The sequence below is a fragment of the Manis pentadactyla genome, chromosome 9 (genome assembly GCF_030020395.1).
Source record: "Manis pentadactyla isolate mManPen7 chromosome 9, mManPen7.hap1, whole genome shotgun sequence".
Lineage (NCBI taxonomy): Eukaryota > Metazoa > Chordata > Mammalia > Pholidota > Manidae > Manis > Manis pentadactyla.
In genome coordinates, this window is record NC_080027.1 from 11,900,348 (window position 1) to 11,913,254 (window position 12,907).

Consider the following 12,907-nt stretch of genomic DNA (forward strand, 5'->3'; position numbering starts at 1 on the left):
CAAGCATTATCTTCACTGTACTTATTGCCTCTTGACATTTATTAATTAAATTTTCCCACTAAAATGTAAGTTCCAAGAGAATAGAAAATTTATCTTATGCCCTCTGGAACCTGGGATGAGGATGAAAGGAAATTTTATATTTTACTTTATATTCTTCTGTATGGTCAATATGTTAAAAAAAAGCATGTTTTAAAATACAAAATTTCCACACATAGTCTTTATCACTATTCTGCCTCTTTTTTCCTCCCTAAAGACACTCTCAGTTGACATTTATCATGACCTTGGCCCTCTTCTGTTCTTGTTCTTCATACTCTAACTTCATTTACTCCTATCACTTCGATCATATAATAATACCTAATATTTATTGAACATTCATTATGTGTTAGGCAGTATGCTAGGAGCTTCATATGGATTATTATATAGTTAATTCTAAACAAACCACAAAATAACAAAAAAGAAAAACTCTTTTGCAAGGAAAATAAATAAATCTATGAGGTAAGTATTATGAGCCCCACTTTAAAGGTTTAGGCTGGTTGAGAAGTTGCATAAAGTTGCACACTAACTAATGGTGAATCTAGCATTTACACTCCTGTGCCATGTTCTGACCACAGAATTACACCATACTTACCTATGGATAAAATTCTGAGGCTCAAATCTCTCTCTCTAAATCTGACCCCTTCCAAATTCCAAGCCAAAATTCTGTATAGCTGCTGGCCATTTTCAAAGGATGTCCTGCAGGCACCATAAACCCAAAATGTTTTAAAGCCAAATTAATATTCTTTACCCACCAAAGGTGTGTATTTATGATTTGCATCTTGTTGACAGTATCATTATTCTGTCAATCATCTATGGAAATCTTTATGAAGTTTAATTCACATATGCTAAAATTCACCCAGTTAAAGAGCACAATTAAATGGATTTTAGAATATTAAAAAGTTGTGCAACCAACACCACCATCAATTTTAGGACATTTTTATCATCCCAAAAAGAATCCCTCGCAGTCTATTTTCTGTCTCTACAGAGATACAGAAATTCTGGATATAGAAATCTTGACATGAACTTTAGCCATTCCCTGCTGTAATCTCCCTAGTTCGACAATGAATTGGTTCCCTCATTATGGTGATTACTTTCGGCACTGTCTCATTTCCATACTCATCAATTCAGACACTCACTATCTCCTGCCCAGTTTATTTCCTTATTTACTTAGTGATTACTGACTTCTCTCTCCCATCCATCCTGTACAATGCTGTCAGAAACTCCTAAAACAATAATGGTTTCCCACCATATAGAGAATAAAGTTCATACTCCTTAGTGTGGTACTGAAGACCCACCATATTCAACTCCAAACCACTTTTCCAGCCTCATCTCTCCCTCTTTCACCATTCAATCCATGCTTCAGGCATACTGGATGACATGAAGAGTGTGGCACATGCGTCACATTTTATAGTTTTCAGTTTCTTGGAAAAACTCTCAAGCGTGACTTTCATATTGGATTTTTGTTTTGTACAAATCATACTGGTTTCTAGACACAGAGCTTATAATTGCTAAAGGCTTTGTTAGAATTCGGATATAAAAATTCATTTTCAAAGACTATGAATTTGAAAATTTTAATGAACTCTGTCATCAAAAGGATATGGAAGCTGAAGAAATCCTATTCAGCTGGTTGGAAAAGACTTTCGGGCAAGGACACAGAGCAGCAGCTGGAGTCAGTGTCAGCTCTCCGGACAAGCCCATGTCAGCCATATCTTCAGGGATGGAAAGGATTACTGGATGTCCTAGCACAGGATGGAATCTGCTGCAGAGTAATTCAGCTGTACCAACTTTTGGTCTACTGTCAAAAACCAGATAAGACAAATTTAGCTTTTTTCCCCTCTTAAAATTTTGAAGGACTTTCAAAATTCCTTTTATAACTTCCAGCATATGCATAGCCATATAACCAGCCATATCAGTTTTGCTGGAATAAGTAACCATGTCCCACTCAGGGAATCACAAACAATAGAAAGAGCAGGCAAACTGGCATTTCAGGACTGGTATCATGGCTCCTGCTTCTGCTGCCATTAATGCAGTTTTAGATTCTCAAAAGTGTGTTTCCTTCACTAAAATTACTCTGGTTCTGAGCAGAAGTTTCTAAGACCATTCAAAGATCACCATGATGGGGATGGGAGTGATGAGGTCCCTTAAACACAAATAGCCTTAAAAACTGGCCTCATGATACTTGGATGTCTGCTTTCACACATGCTACACCTTTTGCTGAAGTGTGTGAGGTTCTGTTTGATAGGAGTAATGAGAAAAAAGTAGGACATTTTTCTATCCTAGAATTTAGTGAAATTTGGTATTTGCTTACTTTCCAACAGCTCTTTTCTAAAGAGAAAAGAAAGTTAATGAAATTTTTCCTCTCTCTCTAAACTGATCAGGTCACCCAGGGAAATATGTCGACCAACACTGGCTGAGAGACTTAAAGCCCTTTCAGTAAATCTATGATAACAAGCTGTCTACCTGTGAAGCATTATATGATACTTAAGAAAGATATGGGGTGAGGGTTTTCTTTCCTGCACATACTAAAGAATAAAAAGTATTCTAATCTGATGTAATTTGGGGCAAGAGTAAGAAAACAGATTAAAAACTAAAAAACCAAGGGCAGTTTCTTTGAGCCTTAAGATCCTATGACTACCAGCCTTGATTCAGAACATACAAATGGAGGCAGGAACAATTAAATAAAGAATAAATTAGTTGGACCTAAACATAAGGTAGATTCTTTTTCTTGCTATAATGCATGTTTGCTTTGAATTTTGCGGTAGTAGGACAGTGTAAGAAGGCATGGCAGAAAATTCTATTCCACTTATTTAACACCTCTTCCATAGTTTTTTTTTTTTGTAGTCTGAAGAAGGTGGAGGTGGGGAGAGAGATGATTTCCAAACCTATGCAAAATGCTGATGTGCAAAAAGTAATATACAAAGAATTCTTTTGTATTCATACTATCTCTCTAGCAAAGAGTAACCTTTTAAAGTCATTTCCCTCTTCTCATGTCTAAATGGGATTGGAATTAGCAGGGTTTGTTTTATTTCAGTTACGGAAGAAAACAGGCATGGAGAGGAGAAGGAACATATCCTGAGGTTAATTAGAACACATTCAAGGAACAAGGAATAATAATAGTTTTCAATATAAATAGCTTAAAAGTTTTACTTTTCTTACAGAGAATCTGACACCTGTCACTAAGAAATGACAAGTGAAACCATTTTCAATTTCTACCCATATTCATACTCATAACAAGAGAGTAAAACATGGATGACAAGGCTTTTCCCCTTCACCTCACATAATGCTGATAGTTTATGACAAGAGCAATTCCATTCAACAGGTTCAAAGTGGGTTCATTCTCTGTCCTGAAAAGCAAAGAAAAGCTAAGCCGTATCTCAAAGATTCTGAAACCAACCTCTGCCTGACACAAATTTTGGCCCATGATTACCACCCCTACAGATAACTGGAACTCAGTAATAAATTGGCCAAGGGGAAAATGGCAGTTTTTGAGTTCATCCACTCTAGTGAAAGGGGAAGACAACAAAAATTTAAATGAATCTACTCATTCATTAAAAGTTAGAATAAAAATATGTGGGGGTCTCAGAAAATTAGTTTCAAAGTCAATTAGTTTCTTGCTTAGAGCCACAGCATAAACTTAAGCCATGGACTTAAATAACTTACCTAAAGACCTCTATGGAGAGGATTCCATTCACCTTTACACTGAAATTAAATCTAATCTGCAAAATAAATGGCATGTAAGATTTAACTTGACCCAGGATAGAGACTAAAAACTCCTACAGTTAATTCCTAAAGAAGTTATTTTTTACATCACCTTTTTTTCACTTGTACTTTCCCTAAACATAATTAACACTTGTCTGTCCAAATCCAGCATCTTAAATATATTGAGTTCTAACATTACAATTCCAAGTAGTCAAAAATTATCAAGCAATCCTACCCTTTTGTCTTATGCTGTTCTCCCAATGTATTTCTTCTCTGCCTTCTTAAAGGAACTATCCACTTTTCTATTCTTTCCATTGTTTTCATACATGGAACATTCCACACTTGGTTCTTTGGTTTTTCTTCCCCTGCCTCCAACTGATTTTCATGTCCTCCTAATTTACTTCACTGTTCTAATTATTTCCTAACTTCAACCCACATTTTTCTTTCTATGTAACATAATGGGTAATAGTGAACTCTAGAACCAGACTGCCTGAGTTCAAATCCTGGCTCTGTAAGTTATTTAGCCTGCATACCATAATTTCCTCAGCTATAAAATGGAAATGATGATGATAAAAACCTACTTCACAAGGGGTGTTGTGAGGATTGAATGAGTGTGTGGAGAGCACGTACAATAGTGACAAACAATAAGCACTGAACTCTGATGAAGACAGGAAAAGTAGGACACTAGCAAGAGAAAACAAGTTATATATAAAGTTATATAGCATACTTAACTGTATATATCTTTATAAACCTATCTAACTACAGAAAATAATAAAAATATTAGCCCTCCAAAGTTCAAAGTACCTTATTAAAATTCCTTTATGGCTATTACATAATTTTAGAGAAGGAGGTAATCAGCAAGGTTTATTTTCCAGATTTAACAGAAAAATAAAGCACAGAAGAGAGAAAGTCAGTACCCAAAGTGACACAATAAAACAGTAAGGAAGTGAAAATAAGAACCCAAAAGAAAACTCTCTCTACATCCAAAGGTTCTCAACTATGTTACATGACCAGTGTCAAGACTGCCTAAAGGACAGAAACCAAATCAATTCAATATTAAAAACTGAAATCATTTTCATTAAAAGAAAGAGAACCAACCAGATCCTTCCATGTCCAACAGACAGACATCTCCTGAAAACATATGACTTTTTAAACAAGAGAATCATTATTATGAAAAGGAACAGCTTACCTTAGGATGCACCATGATAATTTTGCGTAAAAAATTCTTTATAACCAGACTATCTGTCATCAAAGTTCCAGGCTTTTCATCAACCTATAACAAAACAACAAAAACATTTACATACATACACAAACCCTTGAACACACACTAATGAAATTATGGTATTTCATCCTATAAAAGCCATTACACCTCAGAAAGCTTTTCAGACTCCAGGTGGAAACATCTTTGGGTCTGAGAATTGGACACAAAAGGGAATCTAACAGCCATAACTTCTTGGGTTAAAGTACCTATTTCATGGAACTTCATGAGACAAATGAACAAAAATCAAAGTAAGATCCACAATCTCAAAAACACCTTTTGTAACAAATTTTAAAGTAATTCAGACTGGAGCTGAGAAGAGTAACTCTATCTTAACTCTACCATCTTAATGTGGGTCAATCTATATTAAGAATCTGAGTTGGAGTCAAAGGAGCAGACACTAAAGGGAGCCTATTTTTGAATGTCAATCTGTTCATCCAAACATTTATCTTTAAGGAAAATCTGTAAAGCAAAAAGCTCAAAAATCAGAAAATATGTGCCTTAGTATTAGCTCTGTAAAAATTACTTAAGTAATCACACACACACACACATACACACACAAAATCACTTAATTGCTCTGGGTCATATTTCCTAATCTGTAAAACAGGGATAAAACTCTCCCTTTCTACCTCACAGAGCTGTTTTAAGGATCAAACAATAATCTGAAAGTAATATATTATACATGTAACAATAATTCCACTTGTTGAATGCCTACTATGTGGCAAGCACTGTGCAGGTGCTGTTATTACCTTACCTCACAACAATCTTGGAGGCAGATGTTACTATCCCCTCTGTAGATTTGTTTTAAATGAGGTATAGAGCAGTTAAGCAACTTGCCTAAGGTCACCCAGCTCTTCAGTGACAGAGACAGAATTTGACCCGTCTAACACTAATTGGCCATGCTCTTTCCAATATATCCTGATACTTCCCTACAAATGTAGTAAGATTTACAACTTATTGAGGGCTTTCCCTATTCCAAGAATGGTGCTAAAGTATTTTATTTATATTACCTCATTTAACCCTATTAGGCATATATAACCCATATTTTATGGATGAAAAAAAATTAAAGATTCCCAAAGAGGTTAAATGAATTTCCTAAGGTTACCTAATCTGGTTCCAAAGCTTTAGTATACTGACTCACTATGTTTAACATAGTGTCTGTAAAACCAAAGTTAAAAGGAGTCTCCTAGAAAATGGAGACGTCCAGGAAAATAAGAAGAAACAGAGCCAGATATTAGACATCAGTAGATTCTTATTGGTGGCTCAAAGAACACAGAGTCATCTACGAGGTACATATTAAAGGAAAAAAACAGCTCCAGACCTCAAAATCTCATAACACAATAAAAAGTAAACATAGAGAAAAATAAATTACTATAATACTTTTTATGAGTATACTGAAGAAAAGATCAACAGCTGGGCAGTGTGTGGGGATAATGAGAAAAATTATTACAAAAATATTTTTTAAATGGAAGAGGATTATTAAGAGATTCTAGAAACAAATTCAGGATTATTCATACATGTATACAGTTGTGATTAAATAGTAACTGCAAATACATATAGTTACATCCTTCATTAAAAAATTTTTATTATAAAATGTTCAAACAGAAGAAAAGCAATGGTCTCTTAAAGCACTTTCTGTACTTAACCACTTCCAAAACAACTTCTTGGAACAGTTTCAAGCTTCTGTAGCCTCAGTGATTACAGGGTGTATCACAGAAAGGGCTAATTATATATAGCAGTAAGGCAACTAAGTAAGTGAAAGTTCCTTGAGCAGCTACCAGGGAGGGGCTAACAATTCATAATACTGAGCTAACACTTACTGAACACCTGCTACATGCCAAGCAGTTTATAAGCAAGTAGGAAATATCCCCATTTTATTCATGATGATTAAATAAGCTAATTAATTTGTCCAAGGTCACACAAAGTTAGTTAAGTGGCAGAACTGGGATTCAAACCTAGGTCTGACTAACTCTAAAGCCCACATTCTACTATATGATTTTGCCTCTCCAAGAATGTTCATTTTCTGTGCATATAGCTATCAGAATGAGACATTACACAATCTATCATTACTTCTTACAGTGTCTGACAGGCAATGCTTGTGCATGACTACTGAATATATGTATTTATTCACTCATAAAACACTTTGTGTAGCTTATTATGTACCTGGGCCTACAGAGATAAATAAGACAATCTCTGAATTTAAAGAGTTCACAGTTGGGTAGAAGAGAAAGATACATAAATAATTTATACAACAATGTGAAAAGTTTTATGATTTATATATACAAGAGATGCTGAAGAAATGCACAAGAAGGATTGGCACCTAAACCTTGAGGCTGAGGAAAAAAGTGACCTAACATCAGGTCAGCAGAAGATAGTTAACAAAAGCAAGTAACTCCTCTTAAGTTAGACTCATACATTTTTAAGACTGAGAGAGAAAGACACTACCAAGTCTTTTACAAGCTTTTACAGTTGAGTGTTAGAAGTCCATCATTCAGTCTGACATACCTAGAGAGGCAGTGAATTTACTTAACTGTTGGAAAAAAACAGAGGCTGCAGAAACCACTATTAAATCATATGTTTCAGCCTTCATCTTTAAATACAAGTCTAATTACAAAATAGAATATGGGAGTCATTTTGTATTTTCAAACATGAACTTATGCAGTCATGGGCCCTATGCAACTTAGAAGAAAGTTAATCAGTGTCTCTATCTCTCTAGTTAGTTGCTTAGATAGTTAGTTAGAGAAGTACATAGATAGGTGTAAATACATAGACATGTTTGTATGTATATATCTCTACCCATTTTGTCATTTAGTATTATGGCAAAAATAAATATAAAAATGAATGGAGCTGTCAAGATCTTGTAAAATCAAATTGTTTTTGGAAGGACGTGTTACCCAGCCTAATGGACCCCAAGATGCAGGACTGACTCTGAGCATAAACGAGCACAAAACCCTCACCTCTCAAAAATGCAGCATTCCTCAGTCTTCCCCGGGATTAGCTCTCCTCACATGCCCAGAGCAGTGTATCATTACAGTTTTTTCGTGAATGTCTCCATTCCCTAGTCTTTGCTATGAACCTTGCTATGTGACCTTTCTCCCCAGTGGAGGTATATATAACAAAATCTTCTATAATCTTCCCTTTTTCTCTTCTCACTCTCTTCATTCAAGTATCTTTAAGTAGCTGCACATTACCGTGACAATGAGATGTAATGGAACAAACGCTTTCAGAAAATCCTTGTTGCTCTGAGGTTATACTGTTCTTTTACCTCTCCTCATCCATCACCAGTTGACTCTGGGCACTAAGCTCAGTTTTCCTCTGCATTCTAAGCCCTGCCATCATCTTGGTGGACTTTCACATTCAAGTGGGTGACCAGTCTAAGCAACAATTTAGTCTCACAATTCCATTAATCTCTTCAACTCCAATGACCTTGACTCCCACTCATTTCCATCCACATATTCCAATGGTTATAGCTGAGAACTGCACATTCTGGAAACCTTAAACTGAAAGGTCCCTCTCTTACATGAAAAGAGGTACACCAAGACGTTAATAGTGGCTACCTTGATTAAGTAAAATTATATGTGCTATAAATGCTCACTTTGATTTTCCTGAGGGAAACACTGCTTTTATCAGAAACAGAAACTTTATCAGTCTGATGATAACTTCCTATTCTGAACCCCTTTTACCCAGAAAATGTTTTCGGTTTCATCAAAACCTCTAGACTTTGGCCCCTTCCACTGGGTTCAGTACCCTCCCTCCACGGTACCACGGCATTCAATGCTTACCTCTACCATGACATATATTACATGATGCTGTAATTATTTGTTTACTTGACTATCTTTTCCTTCAGATTCCAAAATCCTTGTGATCAAATAACATGTCTTAGGACTCTGTACCTTCAATATCTAGCACAGTGAGGCCAAATTGAACAAACACAGGTTTCTGAATGGATGGATAAATATAAAATAGCACTGATCACTCTAAGAAAGACTTTGGTTCAAATTCTAATTCTGTCACTTAACTTTCATATGACCTTGGGAAAGTCAGTCAAATTCTCTGAATCTTAGTTTTCTTATCTGTAAAATAGGGTGGCAATCCTTGTCCTATCCACTTCATAAAGTTGCCAGGAGGCTTAAATAATATAGATAAATGTTAGGTATTCACTGTTCTGACTGGCTAAAACACATGATCTCCTTTTCTAGAACTGCTTTTCTTGGTTAACTGGAATCAGTTTTTTATTGCTACTTGACATTAATAGTTTCAGAGCTGACTAACCATTAATTGCTCCAGACTGTTTACTCTCCATTCCTCTGAAGAAGATAAGGCACAGCCAAGGATAGCCATTGTCCCAATTCCATACCCACTTCCTTTTAGGAGGAGCATATAATTATTTGAACATGGAGAAAGGACTCCCAAGTGCTTCTTGAAGATTGTTTAAAGTACTCTAATTCTTTATGTTGCCACTAATTCAAAGGAAGGAAAGACAGGGGATCAGAGAATTGTTAAAGAGAATGGAGAACTCAACTGTCACTCTCATACATCTGGGCTACAAATAAATCAACACAGATCTTTAAACCAACCTAATAAAAATGTATCCAAATAGGATCTGTCCTGGGAATCTATTTTATTTTCTTTTTCTGGAGATCAAAATTCTAATAATGGCTTGTCTCAGTGGCTCTCAAACTTAGCTGCACATTAGAAGTCATCTAGGATTTTCTAAATATTTCAGAGCCCAGGCCACACCCATTATGGACTGAATTTGTATTCCCCAAAATTCATATGTTGAAGCCCTAGCCTCCCATGTGGCTGTGTTTGCAGGCAGGACCTTATGGATATACTTAAGGTTAAATGAGGTCATAAGGAAGGGGCCCTAATCTGATAGGACTGCTGTCTTTATAAGAAGAGAAAGATATCAAAGCTCTCTCTTCACCTACACACAAAGACAAGGACTTCTAGCCTCCAGAAGTATGAGAAAACTAATTTTTGCTGTTTAATCTATGATATTTATTTTTTTTGTCAGTCTGAGCAGACTAATCTAACACCCAGACCAAATAAATCACAATCTCTTGGAGTGGGACTACAAACATTAGTATTTAAAACCTACATAAGGAAGTCTGGGAACGAATGCCTTATTTCATTTCAAATTGGAACTATGAGGAACCTACATTTTTCTTTCCTGTTATTAGATTTATAGAAAAATGAGAATCAAAACATCAGTAATTTATAGAACCACAACAAAACTTGCCTCAAAAATCATCTGGAAGGGTGTTACCCCCGTTACAGCCTGAGAATAGCTGGCTTCCTCTGATGTCCAATTCAACTTTGCAGACAATCCAGGCAGTATAGACTGTATGTCTGTGTGAGAAGAAATAACGACAAAATAGAACAAGCAGTTTGGATAAGCACCAGAGTTTCTGGAATTGTTTATTAAACCGATAAACCAAGAAGGCTTTTCCCTGATGAAAAGATTATCTGCAAAATTTAAAATATGACTGGAAATGGCTATGCATCAGCAAATTGCTTGAACATTTAGAATTACTTTATCAGGTTATGACATTTAATCTCATGTTTTTAAGTTTTCACACTTGCTAAATCAATTGTATTTTCAGTTAATTTCCACAAGGTCATAAGCAATGCCAGACATCTTCTGAGCTGATAGCTCTAGCTGATATTCTTGTAGTTTTTAATAAATCAATCCACTATTTAATTATTATAAATCCAGTAAGCTAATTTAGGACTAAAAGCAGAAAAAATACAAGAATGACCCTCTCAGACATTTACCAAGTGTTCTTTAATGAGGCACTCTAACAATAAAGGCAAACTCTTGCTAATATAATTTATAAATTAACCACTTGATGTATTTACATGTGTTGACTCAGAACTATCTTTCCACAAAGCATCAGTGAGTTCTGGATCATCATCAATAAAGAGAACCTCAAAGTATGCACCATCCTTTTTCCTTTTTTTACCTTGGTACCCATATTTTAAAGGAAAAAAAAGCCCCCATTTTATAAAACACCATCCCTTATTTCCCCTCTACAACACTATTATAATAGAGAACTAAATATGAATAAAGATAGATATCTCAGTCTATGCAAGTTCTGTCTTATAAATGAGATCGACAATGTTGATATTATAAAAGAATTCAACTTTGGAAAACCTGCTAACAATAAAACATATCCTAAAATAATACCATGACTTTTTCCTAAAGCATTTATATTACATATGTAACAAAGCTTTAACCATCTCAAAAAGTATGAACATTACCAAGATCAAGTTCAGGCTATCAGTTTTAATAGGTAATATTTTTCTTTCCGTTAGTTTGTTTTTCAAAAATAATTTAGTCAGAAAGCCCAGGATAACATGGCAGTAAAGTTATGCTACACTAAAGTTTAATGAACTTGGCACTGAACCAGGGTATCTTGCATCAATCTTCAGTTTTACCACTGACTGACTTTCTGACCTTAGGTAACCCTGTTTTCTGTGATTCAACTACTTCTCTTTGAAATAAAACAACCGCTTCTGAATCCTACTTCTCTTTGAAGTACTAATACAGTGCAGAACAGGAAAAACACATAAACACATGAGAAAAAGGCTTGTCAACAACGTTGAATTCTCCAGAGAACTGAATAACAATTTAAAATACAATGTGTAGTTATTTGGGGAGAAATCAACTTCAACTCACTCCATACACTCACACACACAAAAAAAATTTCAAATGGATTGATTAGAGTTAAATGTAAAAATGTGGAACAGAAGAACTAAATAAAAGCCTTCTATTTCAAGATAACTTGAACATATGTTGAAATCTCATCTTCCCATTCAAACACAGAAAATGACAAAAAACACTTTTAAATCTTAATAGTCATGGTGAAAAAAAAAAGAAAAGAGAAATCTTTACAGACAAAGAAAGGAGAGGTATTCTTCTCAGAAAGGAAAAAGAGAGAGAATCCACAATGGTTAATAAGGACTAAAGATACACCATATTTGGGGCCTGGACTGAGAAAAACACACAGGGCTAATATTTCAACACCCACAGGTTTAAGAGCAAAGGTCCACAGAGGCCACACCTAGGAGGTCTATGCAAAGGACCGAGGCAGAGAAGTTACCTATCTGAAGCTAGCAGCAGCATCAGTGATGCAAGATGAGGACCTTAGGGCCATGTCATATAAGTGGTGATGAGATTCAGAAATAGATAACCTATAAAGATGCAAGAGTTTTGTATCTTGCCACGCAAGCAAAATTTAATCCAAGGTATACACCCTGCAAGATTAGGGCTCAGCAAACCAGAGAACCTCATCCTGGAAGGCTGCCAATGCAGGATGTGTTCAGGACAAATAGATCATGAATGATTAGCTCTTAACTAAACACTACCAACCAACAAAGATCAATACCATGAAAGATACAATATATATAAACCAACAAAACTTACACCTGAGGAAAGAGTTAATAAAACAATCTCTGTAACAGACTTTAAAATTAGATACTTCATATTTTATACCCTCAAAGATAAAAAGAAACCATGAAAAAAGAATAAACTATCATCAATTAAACTGAAAGTAACAACAAAAAATCCTATTAGAAATCTCAGAAATTAAAAATACAGTGTTTAAAATGAAAACCCTATGGATGATAGATTACATGCTGTAAAAGAGCACATTTTCAAAAAAGGGTAGTACTTAAATGTTCATAGCAGTATTATTCCTAAGAGGCCAAAGTGGAAACAACCCAAATGTCCATCAATGATGACAGATTAACAAAATATGGAATATTATCTAGCCATAAAAGGAAATGGAAGTATTGTTACATAATACAACATGGTTGAATCTTGAAAACATTATGTTTAGTGAAAGATGCCAGATTCAAAAGGCTACATATTGTTTGATTTATTTATATGAAAAGTCCAAAATAGGTAAA

The 12,907-nt window shown here is 35.1% G+C and overlaps 1 protein-coding gene across 1 annotated transcript in view; it reads right to left on the minus strand.

The window, feature by feature from the left end:
* Window positions 1-1,482: 1,482 nt before the first annotated feature.
* Window positions 1,483-12,907, minus strand: part of LOC130684791 (type 2 DNA topoisomerase 6 subunit B-like) — a 33,315-nt gene continuing 21,890 nt past the window's right edge. Inside the window, exons 4-8 of the mRNA XM_057506861.1 lie at window positions 10,236-10,345; window positions 4,925-5,008; window positions 3,697-3,752; window positions 3,309-3,380; window positions 1,483-1,831 (exon numbers count right to left, since the gene is read on the minus strand). Of these exons, the coding sequence (XP_057362844.1) occupies window positions 1,624-1,831; window positions 3,309-3,380; window positions 3,697-3,752; window positions 4,925-5,008; window positions 10,236-10,345 (530 nt within the window). The 3' untranslated portion in view covers window positions 1,483-1,623. The remainder of the gene's footprint in view (window positions 1,832-3,308; window positions 3,381-3,696; window positions 3,753-4,924; window positions 5,009-10,235; window positions 10,346-12,907) is intronic.